The sequence below is a fragment of the Ursus americanus genome, chromosome 6 (genome assembly GCF_024610735.1).
Source record: "Ursus americanus isolate L20-20 chromosome 6, mUrsAme1.1.p, whole genome shotgun sequence".
NCBI classification, from domain to species: domain Eukaryota; kingdom Metazoa; phylum Chordata; class Mammalia; order Carnivora; family Ursidae; genus Ursus; species Ursus americanus.
The window spans coordinates 9,567,300-9,588,186 of record NC_142132.1 but is presented as its reverse complement, the minus strand read 5'-3'; the positions used below and the strand labels follow the sequence as shown (position 1 = coordinate 9,588,186).

Here is a 20,887-nt window from a genome sequence, read left to right as displayed (position 1 = left end):
TATTAATAATAATTTGCAAGGCTTTGAAGGACCACTCTAAAGGCAAAATTGTAAGTGATGAATTATGAAGTCAAAACACAAGAGCTTTAATTATCGATAGAAAGGGCAGGATTCAGATTAGCGGGGCAGCCTCCAAATGTGCTTTTCCTCCTTTTGACCAGAGTTGGTGGGGAAAGTGGAGGTGCCAGTGTGTGTGTGTGTGTGTGTGTGTGTGTGTGTGCACGCACACACTCGCATTCACACTCACACTGGGAGAAGGGAAGGCAGAGGAGAAGGAGACAAGTACTGAGACAGAGACTCCAGGACAGATGGTAACCCAGCCCTATTCAGAGTCACAGACAGAGTCACGCAGAGATAGACATGGAGACAGACAGACCCTTAGGTGAGGGTGCTTTGGACATAAAGAACTTGGGAGCCCAGAATGCTAAGGCCGGACCCCCCTTGCTCTGCTGAGCAGAAAGAATCCACTCTGAACTTAGCACTTGAGTCTCCCTTGACCCCATGATTTTATTGCCCTTTGTCCAAGACGTGAATCAGTGAGGGTAACAGTGAGGGTCTGGGTGGCCCACAAGCAACCCTGTCACCCGAGGTAAGTCCTAGGAACCTCAAGCAGTTATAGTCAGGAGGGCGGGCCTGGACGCCCACTCGGTGGTTGAATGAGGGGTCAGGTTAAGGTGTGGCTGAGGGAGAGGGGAGCAGGAGTGAGGAGGACAGAGGGCAAGGGACCCAGGCTGGTCTGGCCGGCGGCCCCCATGGGGTGGTTGTGGATCCAGATGTGGGAACCCCATTGTCTGATCCATCGCCCCGGAGCTGAGGATGCCCTGGTAACCGATGGCATCCTAATAGACTGGAGACTGATTTGCAGACTCCAGCCTGCCAATGCTCAGGAGCCCCTGGGACACAGAGGAAGCCACTTGGTGTGGGACAAGGGGCGCAGGACGTGTGCTCTCGTGTCGGCTCTGCCCCTGTAGGGCTCTGAGCCCCTCGGCAAGTCACGGAGCCTCTTGGCTCTGGATTGTCCTCCTCGGGCCCCAGAAGGACGCGAGCTCCTTGAGAGCAGGGAGCTGGTGTGTCTGACTTGGCTGCCCAGGTGCCCGGCTCGGAACACGTGACCAGTCCTACTGAAATTGTTGTGGAATGATGTCCACATGCCTCGCCTGTTTGAGGGTCAGATGAAGGAGAGCTAAGGACACTGAGGAGCAAACTGTGAGGTGGGCTGAGGCAAGCAGCCCCGGGTTGAGGCACCCCCATCCTGGTATCCAGGCACTGCTGGGGAGGCGCCCTGAAATCAGAGGGATGCTTGTGGCAGGTGCAAGTGAGCCCGGGAGGCAGGGTGATGCCTCCTGCTGGCTGCAGGAGCGCCCGAAGGGGCAGGTCTGTCTGCCCTGGGCTGTGCCCGGAGGAAGGCTAGCTTCCAGTCCCCACCTTTTCCCCAAATGCCTAGCCAGCTCCTTCCCTTGCACCACGTCGCCCTGGACATAATCCAGCTAATCAGACCCAGCCGAGTTCCATTCCTTGTGTCCTGGACCCATGGGCTTTGGGAGAGCATGTTGAGCGGATCTGGGAAGGCCCCTGGCATCCCCAGCAACGTGGCTGGGCCCTGCCCCCTTCAGGCCAACGTCCTGTACCAAACAAGCGTGTACGCATGCTGACATACCTTTCTCGGCTTACAGACCCAACGCGTATGTTGCCTATGTGTGCGTCTATTTCTGTCTCTACACAGGTATATGTGTGTTACGTAAGTACGCATGGGTGTTGATGTATGTTTATTTATGTTCATATCTAATTATCGTATCCCTTAATTTGCTGTTTTTTCCTACTTATTACTCAACTCGGAGCTCTCCTGACTCTACACTTGAACCCACCACGGCCACGTCAACAGTGTGGGTGCTGGGGGAGGGTCTGGCACTTGCCGGGCACTGGGGAAGCCCTAGGGGTTAACCAGACGTCACTGTTCTTTCCGAGTTCTTGCATCTTCTTTTACAGTCCTTCTGTCTCGCGGATCACTCAGGCTTCATAGATGCTATCTACGCGTCTGTCTTCCCTGCCCCTTCTGATTTGTTTTGGTTTCAGAGGCGAGGTACCAGACTGTCTTGGTCTGTTGGGGCTGGGATGATGAAAGTGCCATAGAGGGGGCAGCTTAGACAACCAACATTTATTCCTCACGGGCTGGGAGGCTGGGGGATCCACGGTCACGGCACCAGCAGATTTGATGTCTGGTGCGAGCCTGATTCCTTGTTCATAGGCGGTCGTGTTCTTACTGTGTCCTCATCTGGCAGAAGGGGCAAGGCCATTCCCTGGGGTGTCTTTCGTAAGAGGCCACGCTTACCCTTCACGGGGGCCTGATCAGGTTTGAATCACCTACGTCATGTTGGGAATGAGATTTCAACATGAATTTTGGGGACACACACACACATTCGGTCCATAGCACAAGCCTATTAGAACGGTGTATGAAAGGCGGATAAGAATGTTTTCGGACAAGACCAGAACTTTTCACTGAGGAATGTGTAGGATCTTCAGCACCCGTGGTTGAACAGAGACATTCTTGTGTCTTCTTGATGGCTGGTGGTGTCTTGGCTGGGTGGGAAACTTTGCTTGTTAGCAGTCTGACCAGGTAGCGTGCTCTGGAGTTCTCTCTGGAGAAAAGAGAAGAACTCTTAATGACAGTCCGTTGGAAGCTCCTTCTTAGGTCTTTCTCGGTTCTGTGTGTTCCATTCTTGTCTTGCTAGCATCTAGGAATATCTTATTTCCAGTTAGATTTTTAAGAATCTGAGTTTAAAGATTCCAGCTTAAGTTACCCAAGCAAGGAGTTCAGCTACAAAGATGAGATTTCGGCGATATCATTGCGGAAGGCAAGACCATTAAAGGGCAGTCGAGTCCTTTCTCTTTATTTCTCCTGGGACTTGATTGGCATTCTGGCATTTCTCCAGGATCCAGTTACAAACAGGTGGAATCGGGAGCCTGGGGCTGCCGGCTCGGCCTTCAACCGACACTGCTTGCACTAAGGCACTCAGCCACGGAGAGTCTGCTCTGCTGAGTGCCTAGTGTTGTTGCAAATAAGTCCGTTTCAAAATGTAGTGTGTGGGGGGCTGTTTCGTTGGGCACATTTGTATGCCCCCACACAACCCACACTGAGCCTCCTCCATTCTGGAAACCCTCCCCTGACCCTGGGGTGTATGGGTTATGTGCTCCTCGAGTGAAGGATGAAGTCAAGGTCAGCGTGACCCTGAGAGTCCCTGTGTCCTCCAGGACACACTTCTGTTCACAGGCGGCCCGGCAGGACAGCCATCCCACACAGTGTGTAGGCTCCAGATTCTCCTTCAGGTCCAAATCAGTAGCTGTGAGTAAATAAAAAGGAAGACTTAGCTTGCTAGCAAATCACATTCCCCCAGATTTCTAAGGGCTGTAGGCCAAGGGCAGAATCAGCTGCAGTATAAGGGGAAGGAATGATCCTTTTAGTTGTTTTTCCCACTTATTGGACAAACAGTCCAAGGGCCCGCATGGTCAGGTGACTTGCCTGCATTCACTCAGATATAGCGAGTGTCGTAGCTGGAAGGACTTCTATGGGAGACATTCATTGCTTGGGGGGGGGGATTCTGTCTCTCCTATTCCATTGGATTTATGTGTGCTCTTATGTCTTCCCCACACCACTTTCCTCATTGGGGGTGCCCCTAACCTAGAAGCGGCCAGTGTGTGATTGCGCGTGCCCCGGGAGCCCTGATGGTATCTCACAGTACCCACCAAGTGCTAGCGGCTGGAATCTGAAAATGGGACCCGCCTCAGAAACCCGACAGATGCTGGGTGCTGGGAATCTTGGTTTAAGGGTGCTGTCATGTGCTTTGATTTTTTTTCCCCTGGAGCGTCAGCCTGGAAAACTCCAGCAGCCTGGCTCGCCAGAACTAGCTGTGTGTTTGTGGAAGACAGCACCTGACCGTGGCCTCCTCGGTCACCTCCCAATCCGAGAAGGGTCTGTGCGCTGGGTCATGTTGAAATAATGTCCCTCCTTGACCGACGTGTCGAGGAGGGATCTTGTAGAGCGGATTGCTTCTCTATCTGCAGGATGGGGACATGACAGTGAAGGACTCTTTTCAGTCAGCTCCAAAAAATTGCCAGTCTGGTCAAGTTGTTTTCGGCAGGAGGGAAGCGTGTGTGGGTGTGCGCGCGAGTGTGCACACATGTGGCGACAGAGACAGCATTTCTTGACAAGGCTGCCTAAAGCAGAATATTTCGATGAATAGAATTTAGTGCAAGGCAGTTTCAAAAATACCCTCTCACGTACAAATCCATCAAACCCTTAGCTGCGGAGATGAAGAAGCCGGTCTGATCTGCCGAGAGCTCCGTTTTGTTTCTGGAAGGTCTCCCTCTCTTCAGGGATGGCAGGTGGTCTTTAGGCCTGAAGGATGTGAGCCTCGTCCCGACGCAGGGCTCTGGGCCAGCACTATGACCTCTCCCTGGGTTTGGTCTCACAGGGAGGGGGGCCGGAGGGACACCTGCCCCTCTTGCCCAGCTGGGCCCTCCAGGAGGACCTGAGAGGGTGGGGCTTCTGTCACCGGGAGCCCCAGCCTCCTGAGTGCCTGCACTGTGGCCTTTCACTCCTGGTGGGTGGGGGGTTGCAAAACCTCTATCCCCAGGCCGACTTACGCTAGAATTCTGAGAAATTGCTGTAGAAATAGAGAACTTTCTAGGGGCACCTGGGTGGCTCACTTGTTAAGCGTCTGCCTTCGGCTCAGGGCTTGATCCCAGAGTCCTGGGATCGAGTCCCACATCAGGCTCCTCCGCTGGGAGCCTGCTTCTTCCTCTCCCACTCCCCCTGCTTGTGTTCCCTCTCTCGCTGTCTCTCTCTCTCTCTCTGTCAAATAAATAAGTAAAATCTTAAAAAAAAAAAACAAAACAGAGAACTTTCTAGATAGATAACGTCCCTTTAGCAATGCTTAAGAATGATGTATTTCTTGGTGTCTGGGTGGCTCAGTCGGTTGAGTGGCCGACTCTTGGTTTTGACTCGGGTCATGATTGGGGGTCGTGGGATCAGGCCCCACATGGGGCTCCATGCTCAGCACAGAGTCCTCTCTCTCCCTCTCCCTCTTTCTCTCTCTCCCCCTCCCTTGCTCGAAAATAAATAGATTAAAATCTTAAAAAAAAAAAAAAGAATGAACTATTTCTTGATAATCAGATAGCACTCAAGTATAGGTAACTTTAGATTTCCAGGTGGCGGGGCACTGCAGTTAGGATGGGGAGGGGGGCTCTTACTTAGAGTCAGCGTTTAATGAAAGCAGGTTGGTTCTATGGAAGGTCCCGCCGAGGCTGTGCCAGAACGGGCTGGTTACCTTGGGAAGTCACTGCAGCTCTCCTGGCCTCAGTTTCCTTGCCTGTTGAAAAGGACGTGATAAGCGTGTTGGAATAGGACATTTTCTTCCATCCTCGGGGTTGGAAGAGTCATTCTACGGTGTTCGAGATTTCTTTTCCCAAGCCCTTGAATTACCTCCCATAAAACTTGAGCAAAATGTCACTGTTCCATGATAAGCTGAAAAACAACATTTAAAGCACCTCTTTGGTAAGAGATACCCAGGTTTTGGGGCACCTCTCTGGCTCAGTCAGTAGGGTGTGTGACTCTTGATCTCGGGGGGTCGTGAGTTCAAACCCCACATTGAACCCCATGTTGGAAATAGGGATTGTAAGTAAACTAAAGAAAAAGATACCCATGTTTTATTTATACACGTACACACTCACACATACTTTTGTGTGTATGTGTGATTATGTTATACTAACTTTATCATATGTTATGCTAACTTATTACATTAATGTATTTGTGGGTACTGACCTTATACTATTTTGTTGTTATAGTTCATAGGAGTAAAACATGAAAATATTGAAAGTAAAGCAAAAAGATAGGGCAACAGGCTCTAGGGTTCTACATTTTGCCAGCCGCCTTGCTTTGGGGACAGTTTCCATAAAGTGCTCCGTTTTAACACTGTGTGTCGTCTGCGGAGGGAATACCTGCAGTGCGTGGAGCAGAGGTTTTCAGCCTGTGCTCCGTGGGACCTCAGAACTATATTATAGAGGTTCTCTGAAATCTGAGAACACATTTGAAAAGATACTCTAAAACTTGGCCAACACACACCTGGGGAGCTTGGCAGGTGTGGTTTCAGTGGCGGCTAGCACCGTCTGTCGGGACTTGGGGTTACATGTTTCTGTCTTCCCTTCCACGCACAGCACACCGTGTGGCATTGGGTACCATCAGCGTATTGCCCTGTGCTGCTGGGTGAATTTGGTTTTGCTAGGTAGCTCTTCGGCCCTGTCTGCCTTATTAAAGAATATCCCATGATCGCGGGACAAGCTGTTAAAAAACAGGTGCTGTTTGCAATCACTCATCAGTCTGCGTCAGGGCTCTGCCTGGTCGTGTGCAACCGGGGAGCAATTAGCAGGTCTGATGCTGCGATTGGCATCCCCAACCCCTGGTGTCAAATGTTCAAGTTTGTCAAGATCCCTTTGTTGTTCCCAATGACAGACTTTATCATAAGAGTATCTTCTAAATTGAGCTTATAAAATAAATGAAATACTGCTTTTCTCCACGCCTAGGATTCATTTGGAAGAAGAGTTCTGCTGTGGAGAATGATAGGCAGACAGTTCTAGATCTGAGCCCATCTTTCATTGCTTGCTAACTAGATGGCCAAGGGCAAAATAATTTGCTTCCCTAAGCCATAGTAGTTACGCCATCTGTAAAGTGGACCTGCTCTCCAGAAGGCAGGCTGTTTTTGAAGATGATAGAGAAATGTACAAATGGGCCTCGCCCAGTGCCTGACAGATAACAAAAGTTCAGCATATGATAACTATTATAAAGCTTTTCATGCTGGGAATTAAAGTCCCCATATTTCATGCATGGTCATTAGGAGCTATCTTTTTACACTAGGGAAAGACATTTCATTTGCATGCATTTGCATATTTACTTATCCAGTGAACATAGCGTATGCATATCCCAGTAAATGCATTTTTCTCTAATTTAGAAATGTTTTAGCAGACCGGAGTGGCACATTCTTTCTGGTGCATCTTTGCAGCAAATTAATTTCCTTTTCTTTCATTTTGAAAGTGTGCGGAGCCTTAACAGAATCACTTATTGTACTTCGGTTTTTTCTAGTAGAAAAAAAAAATCAAACAGCCAAGGGGAGCTGCTTTTTTGCATTGGGCCTCCAAAGTGCTGCTTTATTTTTATGTACAGGCTCTTTGTGGGTGGACTACAGAAATCCTTGCTCTTGGAAATGTTTCTGAGCCCTCTGGGAAACTGAATAGGGGAAAAAGAGCTAATTAAAAAAGCTGCCATCCGCCTCCTCTAATTAACTTGCTCTCTGCTCCTGGGAGAGGGAGCGGAAATGTGAACACAACGCAGGCATCACCGGAAGTGAATGCCATTCTTAGGGTCCACGGTCGCCCGTGGTGTTTTGATGCAGAAACAGTTCATGGTAAACAGGCAAGGAACCACAAAGTGGCTGGATGTGCCCTCTCCGTCCCGCACAGGGCAGTGGGGAATGGTGGCCCCTTCTGAGCAGGTGCGCCGGGCTGGGCAGCTGCAGTCCGAGAGACCTCATTGGAATTCAGCAGCTCGGACCCAAGAGCATCCGGCCCTCCCTGTCACTTGCTTGTGCTGTTGGGAAAGAGCAGGGGTCCTTTGTGCTCTAAAGCCGCACATCGCCAGGGCCCTGGGGTTGCAGAAGCCACGGGAGGAGCACGCAGCCTCTCACTCCACGTCTCTCCTGCACGCTGGAGAAGCTTGCAGCGCCTGTGGCCGGCAGTGTGGCTAACTCCTTCCTGACATCGTGGACAGATTTAGATCCCAGAGATACGGCAGGGGAATCGGGGGTGGGACTTCAGGGGACCAAGGCTGTCCTTCAGCAGAGATGGCTTTTGCCTCCTGGAGGATATGGCCCCTGGTGGAATGGGCCCAGTGGATGTGGACAGCAGTGACCAGCAGTGGGGACTCCAGTCTGATGGCCCTTCAAGGAAACTCTGGAAAGAGGCAAGTTGGCTCCGTGCGTCTTGTCAGTGTTGCCCCAGACGCGTGCAGTGCTGGGGGCAGGGTGACGTCTGGGGCCCCCCCGGGTGATCCGAACTCTTGTTTCTCTTCGATACTGCCTCGTGTAACTTCCTTGTGTTTTTCATGCCGGTAAACGGACTCTGCAACACTCAGGTACCTTGATCTCTTGTTGGCCAAGTGTGGATCTTCACTTCCCTGGACCAAAGCGAAGGCGTTTAATATTCATGTGTGTTTGTAAAAGGTCAGCATGGCCCCTGTCCTGTGGGGAGGGTTTCAGGCTTTCCTCACGAAATTTGATAGTATGCAAGCTTCGGCTCATTGGATGCCATCAAAAGCAGCTCTGGTGTTTCTGTTCATCTCTTTGGATCCCTGGAGGGCTTTGGGGCTGGTTGCAGGAGCCAGGATTCTTGGGGGTGGGGTCTTTGGCACTGATAAAATGAGTCTCTAACAAGTTGTAAAAACATCAATGTGTAGATATTTCTGAAGGAGAACTCCCCAAATGGCTCCTTTTTCCTGTGCTGGCTGACGGTGGAGGGATTGGCTTGGTTCCTGGTTCTCTCTGCCGGCTGACAGATAGTCTTAGAAGTAGAGGCTGTCCTCTGTGGAGGTCACGAGTCCTTGGACCCTTGCAGCAGCTCAGCAGCGGGAGCATTTCCTGCTCCATACTCACCTGGCTCGTCACCCTCTGATTACAAACATCTTCACCCAGATTTGCCTGCTGGGTCACTCGTGCCAGCCGCAGTCCTCTAAGTATCCACTGTCTTGATAAAGACCTTCCTTGTTGCGAATGAGTAAGCGGCATTTTAGTCACTGTATACTATCCTGAGTCGGGAATCAGCCCAGGGGCTGGGGCTCGGGCATCTCAGAGTGAGGGTAGTCTAGGACCGCGCACCACTGGGCATTGTGTGCAAGGCGGGAGCTGCCCCGTGGCCCGAGGACACAGGCCTGGCTCCACGATTTGGGGAGGTCTCATTCTTTCTGGCTTAAAATTGAACGCCCAGTAGAAGCAGGGTAATGGAGAAGGGCTGTCTGCTCTGGGTTTTCTGGAGCCCAGGATAAGGCTTTAGTTTGCTGAGCAGCCTCCCCCTTATTTCTGGGGCGGGTGTCCTCTGGGTGGAATTTGGGCGCAGTTCTCTGGATGAAGAATCTTCCGGAGAGCAGAGCCTCCCGCAGAGCGGCAGTGGTCATTATCGTATCGTTGCGGTCAGCAGGCTGTGTTTTATGTCTTGGTCTGGCACATCCTCCGGAGAGCTGCCTTGCCAGCTTGCTTTCCTTCCTTCCTTCATTCACTCATTCATTCAACAGATGTTTATTCACCGCCTCCTGGCTTAGGCTCCGCAATGCTGTAATAAATAAGGCCAGCTGCCCTCATGGCCTTGAAGCCCAGTAGATGAGAAAGATAATTAACACAATTAGGAGGTGAATACGTCTATAATAAGTTACGAGAAGCCCTGGGAAGGAAGGGCAGTGGGAGAGAATGATGGATGGGGAGAGGCCATATGCAATTTGGTTTCACGGAATGGGGACCCTGTGATGTGTTGGAACCATGGCATCGAAATGTGTTCCTGGGAATATCAGTGTGACCGAATTGGTGCCAGAGTTGATCAAAAGATTCCCCGGTGTTTGTATTTGTCACTGAGGCCAGAAGTATGTATTTCTCGGGCTAAGTTCAAGGCATATGTCATTTGGGAATAAAGCTGGTGATAATGAGATTCACTCTTGGGAATCATGCTGGGAAATGACTTTCCTCACATCTGTCCTCGAACAGCTTAATTAGGCAACAAGCCTGGTTCTAGCAGTCCCAGGCGGGGGTCAGAGGCCACACAGCCTCAGCAGCACTGGCCCCTGGCCCCTGCCTAACCCCGTGTTTCTCTCCTCCTCTCTCCATCAGGAGTTCTGACTCTGAAGAAGCATTTGAGACCCCCGAGTCGACGACTCCTGTCAAAGCTCCACCAGCCCCACCCCCGCCGCCCCCCGAAGTCACTCCAGAACCTGAGATCAGCACACAGCCTCCCCTGGAAGAACCAGGTAACCAAGGTCAGGCGCTCCCCCCACCCACCCGGGGAAGCTTGGGAGCAGCCCTGGGCTGGGGTAGCTGGAGTGGGGCACCCACTCCCGGGGGCCGTTGCTGGAGCTCCTTAGACACTACCCAGGCACTGGGGCCTCTCTGCTCCGAGCTGTTTCGTGAGTGAAAACTAAGAGTGAGCAGATATAGTGGATAATTCTGTCTGCTTTGATGATGTTTAGGGGAGGCCTGTGGGGAAACCACGCATTTAGCTCTGGGTACCTTTCACTTGGCATCCAGAATTGGGTTTGAGGGGTCAGTGGGTCTGGGAGGTTTCTATTAGGGCTTCTACCTTGGATGCTAATATGTGGCCCTTGGCTCCCATAAGAACACTGGTGCTTGACAGCCCACATGAATCTGCATTTTTATTAAAGACCGTAGCCCCCATAGGCTCGGGAATGGAGATACGTAGTAAATGGGAAAGAAGAGAAAGCCATAGATAGCCAAACCCACGCATGGATGGTTCATTTATTCCTCATTAACCTCAAGGTACCTGACTTCATATCACTTTCCTGCCTCCTTTCTCCCCCATTGTGACTTAAAACACAGATCTCTCCATACCTTTCAGATGGGATTGCTGGAAGTACGGGGAATGGGACAGGTCTCAGTCCTCAGCCCCAGCCTGCCCACCCGGCTGGTGTTTTGTGCGTCCGTCCTCCAGTTAAACCAGCCGGGGTGGGACCATCTCCAGTGTGGAAGTTTAACAAGAGACCAGGAAGGAGGTGGGGACTGCCAGAAATGGCCCTGCAGGCCGGTCAGAGGGCCAGGTGGGACTGTCCTTAGATCTGGACTACCTTCCTGCTTTGGGCCGTGTATTTTCGAGGGCCCCACGCTGGCTTTCATCCAGCCACAGTCCTCTCTCTGTGGTGAGGCCGCAGGGCCAGTCTCTTAGACCACACTCTAGATACCTGGGGGCAGCCACTTCCTGGGCCCACCCAGTCCCCTTCTCATGGCCCATCTTCCCAGGGCTGAATGTACCCATGTTTATACCTCTCAGCCAGGGAGGAACCAGGGTGGGGACTGGGACCTACAGGTGGAGTGTCCACATACCTGTGCTTAAGGCCACCCCAGGTAAGGGATGGAGCTTAGGTGGGAGGAGAAGGAGCAAGTTGATGGCTGGGCCTCCATTTGTACTCTTGCCCTGGCCAGAAGCCAGGTGAACTGTAAAGTCAAATGACATTTTGACCTTGATGTTGGTTTTACAAAGAAATGGGTAGAATTCTTTCTACCTGCCCTGGGTTCAAACAGACTATTATTTTAGAAAGGGTAGACTCTGGGGCTGATTCCTGAGCAGATATGCTCCCCGGTCCTGGAAGGAAGGGTTAGGACCATTTTGGGGGGAGGGCAGATGTCTTTGCTGGTATCTGACAAAGGCAGTTTTCATATTCTCCCATCTCTGACAGCTCGTCAGCTAGTAGTGTCTGATTCTGCATGGCTCATCCAGGGGCTGGGCCCTGAGAGAGAAATTATTGCAGTTTATTTGATTTTAAGGTGGGGAAGGAGCCGGAAGGACTGCTGAGAGTTTTTTAGCGTTCCCATTTTTTCTTTCATATTATGAAGCATATAAAAATTCATTTCCTATAGTACTGTGAAAAAAAATCTTAGGTTTAATGGAAAATGAATGACAAATAGATTGTCATCCCTAGATCAAACACGTGAGTGGAGATAAACCATCTTTTTTTGTGGATACAAGTTCATGCCCACAAACGTGTGGGATACTTTAGGAAAGAATTGAGAAGAAAAGGATGGTGTATTACGGTGTGCGATTCATCCGCCCGCACCAAGGAGTAAACAGGGAAGGGCCATTGCTGTGAGTTGATGTGCGCTCTCTAGGATTCCCAGCCACGCATCCTGACAGCGTCTGGGGATGGTTTGCTGCTTCTGTTCTTTTCTGTGGCCTGTCCTTGTTTCTTCTGCCTGACTTGCTTTTCAACAAAGCAAAGAACGGTCTCCGTTCTTAAAAACAAACACATGCACAGCTCCCGCCTCTTTCTTAGAGGGCAACTTCAGAACGAATGAGCGTTGCAGGGGATTAGGAGGTAACCCCCACCCGGAAGAGGGTGGAGCTGGTAATCGCCACGAGTCACAGCCCCACAGAACTTTTGATTACATCGGTTGGAGTCTTTGAACAGGGACTTTGTGTTTCTCCTTCTTGGAAAACTCCAGTGAAGCTAAATATATGTGGCTTACACAATAAGGGCTCTTACGGTTGGGATCGTGACTGCTTAAAGCCCCCCGGGCTTGGGCTGTACAAAGATCCATTTGATTCGCAGCCCTTGTTTGAAAAGGCTGCCTGTCCGTTCTGCAGACAGCATGGGGCACAGCAGAGGCGTGACCAGTGGATGTGCCTGCTTTCAGAGGTGGCTAGAGGGGAAGAAGGGTTCCTTCTGAGAACCGCAGGAAAGAAAGGGCATGTGTGTGGGGGGGGGGGGGTATCTATTGTTTGGTTTTCATCTGCAAAGCACCCGGGATATTGGTAAAAGTGCCGAAAGAGCCACATGAAATAATAGATTAGACCCTTGGCTGTGAATAAAGACATGATTTGCTCCCCTGGAAACCCACATTGTCAAAAACAACCAGTCGGTTGCCTCGCCTTGGGTCCTGCCAGCATGGTCATGCCCCACGGGACAGGAGGATGGGGAGGATGCTGGGGGTTTGCCTGTATCTACCCTTCGTCTGGGCCGGCCTGGGCCCGGATGCAGCTTGTCTGAGCCCGGTTTTCTTACCCATAACATGAAGAGGGCAGCCTGCCGGTCCTCCGAGATCCTCCTTCCCTTTCTGACCTTCCGTGGTTCTGAGATCGCAGTGTGGGTGGCTGCTGTATGGTGGCCGTGTTCCTAGAGCTCAGAACTGGCTGATGGGGGACAGAAGGAAATGTTGCATCATTAAACAGTAGCTCCCGTGTAAGTGTCCACCGTGTGCCAGGCCTGCGCTGGGCTCTTTGTGAGTTTCATCGCTGACTCAGCCAAGAATCATCCCCCGTGCTTACAGCATCCGTGCGTGTCAGATGGCATCTCCTGCTTCCCCAGTGAGATGTGCAGCTTCCAGACCTCGCCCTCTATCTCGCAGCACGTGAGGGGCTCTGGGATTGGAACCCAGACCTCTTGACTCCCTTCTGTTGGGAAACCAGGCTGCACTCTGCAGGTGGAGTAAGTTGGTGCATTTAAGTACCCTGAGGCAGAGGATGGACACAGCAGTTGTCAGGTGCAAGCAGGTGGTCAGGAAACCAGGTGTGCCCCTTCGATGGTGGCCCTCCCTCCTTGGCAATTGCTTCCCCATGGGGTGAAGCCTGTTTTCTTTTCTTTTCTTCTCTTTTCTTTTCTTTTCTTTTCTTTTCTTTAAGATTATTTATTTATTTATTTGACAGAGAGAGAGAGGCAGCGAGAGAGGGAACACAAGCAGGGGGAGTGGGAGAGGGAGAAGCAGGCTTCCCACTGAGCAGGGAGCCCGATGCGGGGCTTGATCCCAGGACTCTGGGATCATGACCTGAGCTGAAGGCAGACGCTTAATGACTGAGCCACCCAGGCGCCCCTGAAGCCTGTTTTCTTACCCTCGCTGAGAGACTGCTTGGGAAGGCCCATGTGGGGGCCTTGGAGGTGACTGGAGACACCGTGCCCTGCCTGCTCTAGACCTTTCCTCCCTGCCCCATGGGAAGTGTGGCCTTTGCTGAGACCCTGGTTGGATTCCATATGGTAGTTCGTGGCCATTGTCTTCAGATTGACTCAGGCCCTCCCGGCCCTGTAATGGGCCCTGTGGACTGACCTGCTTAACGACCACACAATGAGACAGCTGTTCTCAGCCAGGGACGATGGTGCCCCTCAAGGGGACATTTGACAATTTTTAGAAACTTTTTTTTAAAGATTTTATTTATTTATGTGAGAGAGAGAGCGCACAAGAAGGGGGGGATGGGCAGAGGCAAAGGAGAAACAGACGCCCTGCTGGGCAGGGAGCCCGACGTGGGGCGTGATCCTGGGACCCCGAGACCATGACCTGAGCTGAAGGCAGATGCTAAACTGCCTGAGCCACCCAGGCGCCTCTAAAACATTTTTAGTTGTCCTAACGGGGCTTAGGATGCCAGTGGTATCTAGTGGTTAAGAGGCCAAAGATACTGCCTAACATCCTTGAGCGAACAGCACAGCCCCCCTACAAAGGAGTAGCCATCCCGATACAGCCTCAGTGCCAAGGCCGAGACGCCCTGCAGCAAGACTGGGTTTCCTGGTCCATGATGATTTAATTAGGGAATGTCAGTTCTAAAGAGGAAAGGGTGTTAAGCAGGTAGGGAGCTTTTCTTCTGGGTCAGACAGAGAGCAGATGGTTGCATGTTGCGTGATTCTGGGGAACTGCTAACAATCTGAAGGGCCTTGGAAGGCCCGTGCAGCTTGAGAGAGAGGAGGCTGGCGGCTGTGGGCCTTGCTTTGGACACAGTGGGATGGGCTGAGGCTCCTTCTCCCTCCCGCAAGGCCCCCTTGAAAGCACTTGTTCCCCTGCGTCCTCTGGTCCTTCTGAGTCCTCTGTGCTGTATGTCCAGGCAGGAGGATGGGGTGCTTGAGGGTGCCAGGTCCTGGAGGAAGTTGAGAGGAAGTTGGTTTTAGAAAGAAGCAGGGAGGAGACTTCTTCTTTTGAGATGGGAGGGAAGCAGGAGTGTTTTTGAGGTGAGGGAGGAATCATTTGGTGGGAAGAGCTCTGAGGCTTTAAGGAAGTGCCCCCCCCCCTGTCTTCCAGGACATATACTGCAAGTAGGGCCTGGGGGGCACTGGGTGCAGGAGAGACGGGAAAGTTTAGAGCCATGAAGAGACCGGCTTCCAGCCTGCAAGAGAAGGTGTGACCCGTCCAGGGCGAGCAAAGATGAGTCAGGCCCATTCCTGAACTCAGGAGGCTTGGACTTCCCTCGCATTGTCATCTCCTGGGCCGGGGGTTCTCTGCCAGGTGCTCCAAGAGAAATATCTGCTCATGAGCGAAGTCAGGAAGCAGCACACCAATACTCACCCCTGCGCATTTGCAGGGGTGAACGTGCATTGCTCTGAGAAGATGTCCAGCGAGAGGCTGGTTCAGGGTTGGCCGATCATTTCCCAAACCACGTCCATTTGTTGGGGTGGAGGGTAGGGCTACCAGACTCAGCAAATACAGGGCGTCCGGTTAAATCTGAATCCCAGATAAGCGAGGCATTCCCAAGACGTATGTATATGAAAACCCTTTTTCAATGATCTGAAATGCAAAGTTAACTGAACACCCTGTGTTTTATCTGGCCTCTGGCCCAGATGGGCACAGGGTGGGTGTCGGGGGTGTAACTCCCATCGGTGAAACACAACTTAGGGAACGCTGTCCCGGGCCATGCCTATGCCAACTCTCCAGTCCCTTCTGCAGACCTCTTTGCGCCCTCCTTTGTCCAGTGACATAGTGTTCGTTTTCTGGCGTGCTGACTGCCCAGGACAGCTGGGAACCCAGAAATGCGTGAAAGGCACCAGCTGATGCGGGCAGAGCCCAGGGTAGCCAAGCCAAGGCCGGGCTGGCCAGATCCCCGTGGAGCATTGGGGTCATGAGATGATGGAACATCTCGTGGCCAACGTGTGGAGCGTACACGGCGTGTTTTAAAATAAGGAGCAGCCTCTGTGGCCGGCAGTGGCTGTGGGGTGGAGAGGCTGGGAAGAAGAGCAGCAAAGGGAGGAGAGGGATTGGGCCAGAGGAAAGGCCAAAAAGAGGAGCGTGGCAGGCAGAGTTGTAGAGAGAGATTATGGGGGATGCCTGGCGTAGGGATAGGTGGCAGGCGGGGCATACTCAGTCCTACTGCAGTGGCCTGGGCGCCTCCACGGAAAGTCTCCCCGTGGTTCCTCACCATAAGCTCTGCGTAGTCAAGAACAGGCTCGATGATGGTAATGGCTGTCTTCCTCTCCCTTGCTTTAGTCATACTGGACTCTGTTATTTCTTTAACACGCTAGGCATGCTTCTACCCCAGGGCCTTTGCACTTGCTGTTCCTATTGCCTGTGATGCCCCCCCCCCCAATATCCTCCTGGTTCACACCTTTACCTTGTTTCTGATCTTTGCTTAAGTGTTTCCTCCTTGGAGGGCTTTGCCAACTACTTTATTTTCAAATTGCAGTGCCCCTACCCTGGCTCTGTTTTTCTCCCTAGTGCTTATCACCATCTGGTAGTCTGTACATTTTGCTTATTTGTTTCTGAACTGTCTTCTCCCTGAAGACTGTAACTTCCGGGAGGGCAAGGATTTGGTCTGTTTTGTTCATTGTTGAATCCCCAACGCCCAGAATGGTGCCTTAGGAATTAGGTAAAGGTTTTTTTTGAACGACTGAATGATTTGAGCTCTTCCCTAAACAGCCCTCCTCACTCCCATTTTACAGATGAGGAACCGGCGGGTAAGCCTACCCAGGGTCTGGAGCCAGTGATGGGTGAGAGCAGGCTTTGTACCCAAGCATGGCGCCCACCCAGTGAGGGCCTGGGGGAGGGGGCTGGGGCCTCGGCTTCAAGGGCAGTAGTCTGGCGCAAGACGAGACATGCTCCAGTGTCCCGTGTCCTTCACTCACGGCTTCGTCTCCTCTTCCTCAGGCTGCGGTGCTGAGCCGGCCTCTGTCCCCGATGGCCCACGCAGCAGCTCGGTGGAAGGCAGCCCCTTCCGCCCCCCGTCACACTCCTTCTCTGCCGTCTTCGATGAAGACAAGCCTATAGCCAGCAGCGGGACTTACAACTTAGACTTTGACAGCATCGAGCTGGTGGATGACTTCCAGACCTTGGAGCCCCGCTGCTCGGACTCTAAGAGTCAGGAATGCAAAGTGAACACGCGGAGGAAATCCACGGATTCTGTGCCCGTCTCCAAGTCCACGCTGTCCCGCTCTCTCAGCCTGCAAGCCAGTGACTTTGATGGTGCTTCCCGCTCAGGCAACCCCGAGGCCGTGGCTCCGGCTGCAGATACGTACAGCACGGGTTCAAGCAGTGCTTCCAGTACCCTTAAGCGAACTAAAAAACCAAGGCCACCTTCCTTAAAAAAGAAGCAGACCACTAAGAAACCCACCGAAACCCCCCCCGTGAAAGAGACACAGCAGAAGCCACTGGAAGAGAATCCTGTCTCCACCGAGGAGAGTCGCGCATTCGAGACAAAACCGGAATTGGCCAAGACGGAAGGTTCTGTACCAGCCCTCTTGGAGGAGGCGCCCCTGGAAGCCACTGCTCTGCCCAAGGCCGCCTGCCCTCTGGACCCTGAGGCCGCCGAAGGGGCCATCCCCCCAGCTTCTGGAAGTGGCAGAGTGCAGAACTCCCCCCCGGTTGGAAGGAAAACGTGGCCTCTTGCCACGGCTCCGGAGGCGGTGGAGGTGACCCCATCAGATAGTGGGGGGCAGGAGGACTCCCCAGTCAAAGGGCTCTCGGTGAGGCTGGAGTTTGACTATTCTGAGGACAAGGGTAGTTGGGACACCCAGCAGGAAAACCCCCCTCCTACCAAAAAGCTAGGCAAAAAGCCAGTTGCCAAAATGCCCCTGAGGAGGCCAAAGATGAAAAAAAACCCCGAGAAACTCGACAACACTCCTGCCTCGCCAACCAGGTCCCCCGATGAGCCCAATGACATCCCTATTGCTAAAGGTACCTACACCTTTGATATTGACAAGTGGGATGACCCCAATTTTAACCCTTTTTCTTCCACCTCCAAAATGCAAGACTCCCCCAGACTGCCCCAACAGTCCTACAACTTTGACCCAGACGCCTGTGATGAATCCGTTGACCCTTTCAAGACATCCTCGAAAACCCCCAGCTCGCCTTCTAAATCGCCAGCCTCCTTTGAGATCCCAGCCAGTGCCATCGAAGCCAATGGAGTGGATGGCGATGGGCTGAACAAGCCCGCCAAGAAGAAGAAGACGCCACTAAAGACGTAAGTTCAGGGGCGCAAGGTGGTAAGATCAGACGCGGGCCTGTGCATTGGCTGTGATCCCGGGTCGTGTGTCTGGATGAACGTGGCTGCCCTAACCCTTCCCCCCATCAGCCATAATGCCGCCAGGTTTGCAACACAGTACCTGTTTCCCTTCCTCTCTGTGCCCACAGTGGTGGCATTTCCCAGCCACATATCCCTGTGGGTCTACAGACCTTGATCCCTTGCCTTATTATGAGAGTGGGTTAAAGCATTACTTTTAGCTGGAGACCTCTCATTTGACTCCAAGGGAGTGTGGGAGAGCCCATAGAGAGGGAACCGTCCAGTAGAGACCTGGTCAACCTCCTTTTGGTGACTTAGCCTTTTCCCTGGTTAGCACAGGAATTGCTTTTTGGGGTGGTCTACAAGCTAGGAGATCTACCCTTAAAATATTGTTAGAATTTATAGGATTTGTGTCTGCCCATCAATGGCCCAGGAATGAGAGGTCTGGCCTGGGCCCCTCCCTGCACCTCAGCCAGCCCATGAGAAGCACCTCGTTTGTCTTCACTCCTTTTTCTAGCCATCTTTTGCAGACGAGACTCCAAGGCCCTGTAGGTCCAGAAGAGAACAGTGAGAAGACAGTCCTCAGGAGGCCATTCATAATCGGTTCCGCTGTCCACAGACACTTGCCAAGTAGAGTACCCTTCAGTATTCCGTGTCAGTGCCTCTGGAGTTCGTCCCCAGACCCAGCTGTCACCTGGATGGCTACGGGTCCCTGCTTAGGATGTGGGTCCCAGCGTAGTGGGGACGGTGCTTGGAGCCTTTCTCCTGCCCTCATGGGAAGTATGGTCAATAGTTGAACAAGGCCTCAGAGACCAGGCTTCTGGCACCAACTTGGCAGAAGAGACCACAGCCGCTGGCCTCTCTGACTCTGCCTGGTATGAATTGAGACAGGGTGACCTTTTTACCTCCCATTCAGGGCTCCCCGAGAAGTTAACATTTGAGAAGAATCTGGGGCTTCCTGAGAGGAAGTTCTCTAAGCAGTTATTAGTCTTGGATCCCAAGACTTTTCTGAGATCAGGTCCCCAACCAGGCCCTCCTTAGACGCTCTGTCAAAGCTGTGTTGGAAGCTTTTTTTTAAGCCTCGAACAGAAGTCTGAAATGCCCAGATGACAAAGCCACAGTCTGTCATTTTTGGAATGAGAGCCAACCTGTGGCCACCACGCACCTCCTTCTTCCCCACAGGTAGCTTGGTTATGTTCTGTCCTGTCATCAGAGCTAAGTAACGGGTCAGGGAAGCCAGCCCATCTCTGGGTGTCACCTCTAGTGCAGATGGCTTGGAATCCTACACTGTGTGACAAAGCTCTTTGGGCACCAGCACCTTATGGGGTCATCGGAACCAAGAGAGGAAGGTGCTCTTTGAGAGCCCTTCTCCAGAAAGCTGGGACGTTGGCCACACTCACCAGCAGAACCCACTGTGGATGACTCCTGTAGCCCAAGCCCCTGATAACCAGTCGTCTGCAGATTTATCTTTTTTGTCAGTTCCTTCTGTCTGTCTCTCTTTTTTCTTGTCTTCTTGTCTTAGGATGGTTGAAGATGTGATGTCTGTGTGTTCTCTGTTGTAAGTAAATTTAATGGAATCTGCCTTTCACCCTACCTGTGCTTTTTTCTTTTTGTTTTTGCTTTCAAGCTCTTTTCATTCCTCTCCATGGCTGCTGCCTATGTAGTTCTGTGTCGGGCCTGGGGATGGTGGGGGGCACGGGGCTCCCCAGTAGCAGAGGTTACGTTCCTGTTTCAGAGTGATTAGCATAAGTGAAACTGCTTGGCTGTGAAAATGTGATTATCCAACATCTGCCTGCTTGTCAGGAATGGAACTTTTTTTTCCCCCTTGCATATTGGATGTCTTCATCTGAAACTCATACATTTTTTTTAAAAGCTCTCATTCCGTTCTTTGATTTCTAATTGGACCATTGAGTGATTGCTTTCAAAGCACTGTGACTTCACAACGAAATAACCATCCGGCCGACCAGAGGCAGTGGCCCGAGGTCACTTGTGCACGCGGGGATTGTGGGGCCGGTTCTAACTGAGACCCCCTAAAATGCCAGGTTGGCTCAGAGTGGAGCACATGGCTGTGAGAGCCCTCGCCAGCCTGCTCTGGGCCTGCGTCCTCGGTCTCCCAGGACCAGGCCGGGTATCGATCGGAGCCCCATCCACGGCTCACCCTGCTGGGCGTCGGCGGAACCCGAGCAAACCATCTCTGTGCCTGTGCTGCTTTGCCACCATGGGAGGGACGTTGTGGGCAGCTCCCAGAGGCCCCAGGACAGGTACCCACCTGCCTCCCTGTCCTTACAAGGGAAGCTGGCCCGGTCCCAGGCATCCAGCGGCCCCTGGGGTAGGCTTGAGTCTCTCAGGCTTGCTTCTGCCTGAGGGATTTCTTTAGTTTTTTAGAGCCATTTAGCAACTCTCAAATATACAGTTATATATTTATATGCATGGATAAATATATGCTTCAGGCTGGGCTGCACTGCTCGTATGGCAAATGCTATAAATGTTGTAAATAACCATTTCTAGTCGTTTTTCATGACTGAATGCCATTGTTGGAGCGTTTTATTGAAGAGAACACAAGGAAGGAACTTGAGTGCCAAATTGCTCTGTCCACCCAGTTAATGTTCAGAGCAGGGAGAGGTATTGGGGTCTAAGGTCAGGGGGCAGCCCGCACCCCAAAATGCCATTGCTTTGCTGGGGGCAGGACCGTACCGCAGAGGGGCCTGAGACCAGGCGTCAGGCCAGAGGTGGGGAGGCCTCCGTTCTGCCTGGGAAACGACCCCCTGACCACTCAGTGACTCCGTGGAACCATGTGTGCTAACAGTGCTCTCCTTCTGACCCCTTTGCAAGTCTGATCTGATGTTTCCTTTTCTTGAGTGACCTGCCCCTGCCCCTAATTATTTAC

General features: G+C 52.2%; 1 protein-coding gene across 21 annotated transcripts in view; it reads left to right on the top strand.

Annotated features, from left to right (window-relative positions):
- TACC2 (transforming acidic coiled-coil containing protein 2) overlaps positions 1–20,887 on the top strand; it is a 199,871-nt gene that overhangs the window by 145,249 nt on the left and 33,735 nt on the right. For 15 of the 21 annotated variants that reach the window (XM_045803335.2, XM_045803330.2, XM_045803329.2 and 12 more), the window contains 2 exons: positions 9,918–10,063; positions 16,650–17,961. In XM_045803335.2, the coding sequence (XP_045659291.2) occupies positions 9,918–10,063; positions 16,650–17,961 (1,458 nt within the window). The remainder of the gene's footprint in view (positions 1–9,917; positions 10,064–16,649; positions 17,962–20,887) is intronic. The other 6 variants (XM_045803339.2, XM_087862629.1, XM_087862630.1 and 3 more) reach the window with 1 other exon arrangement.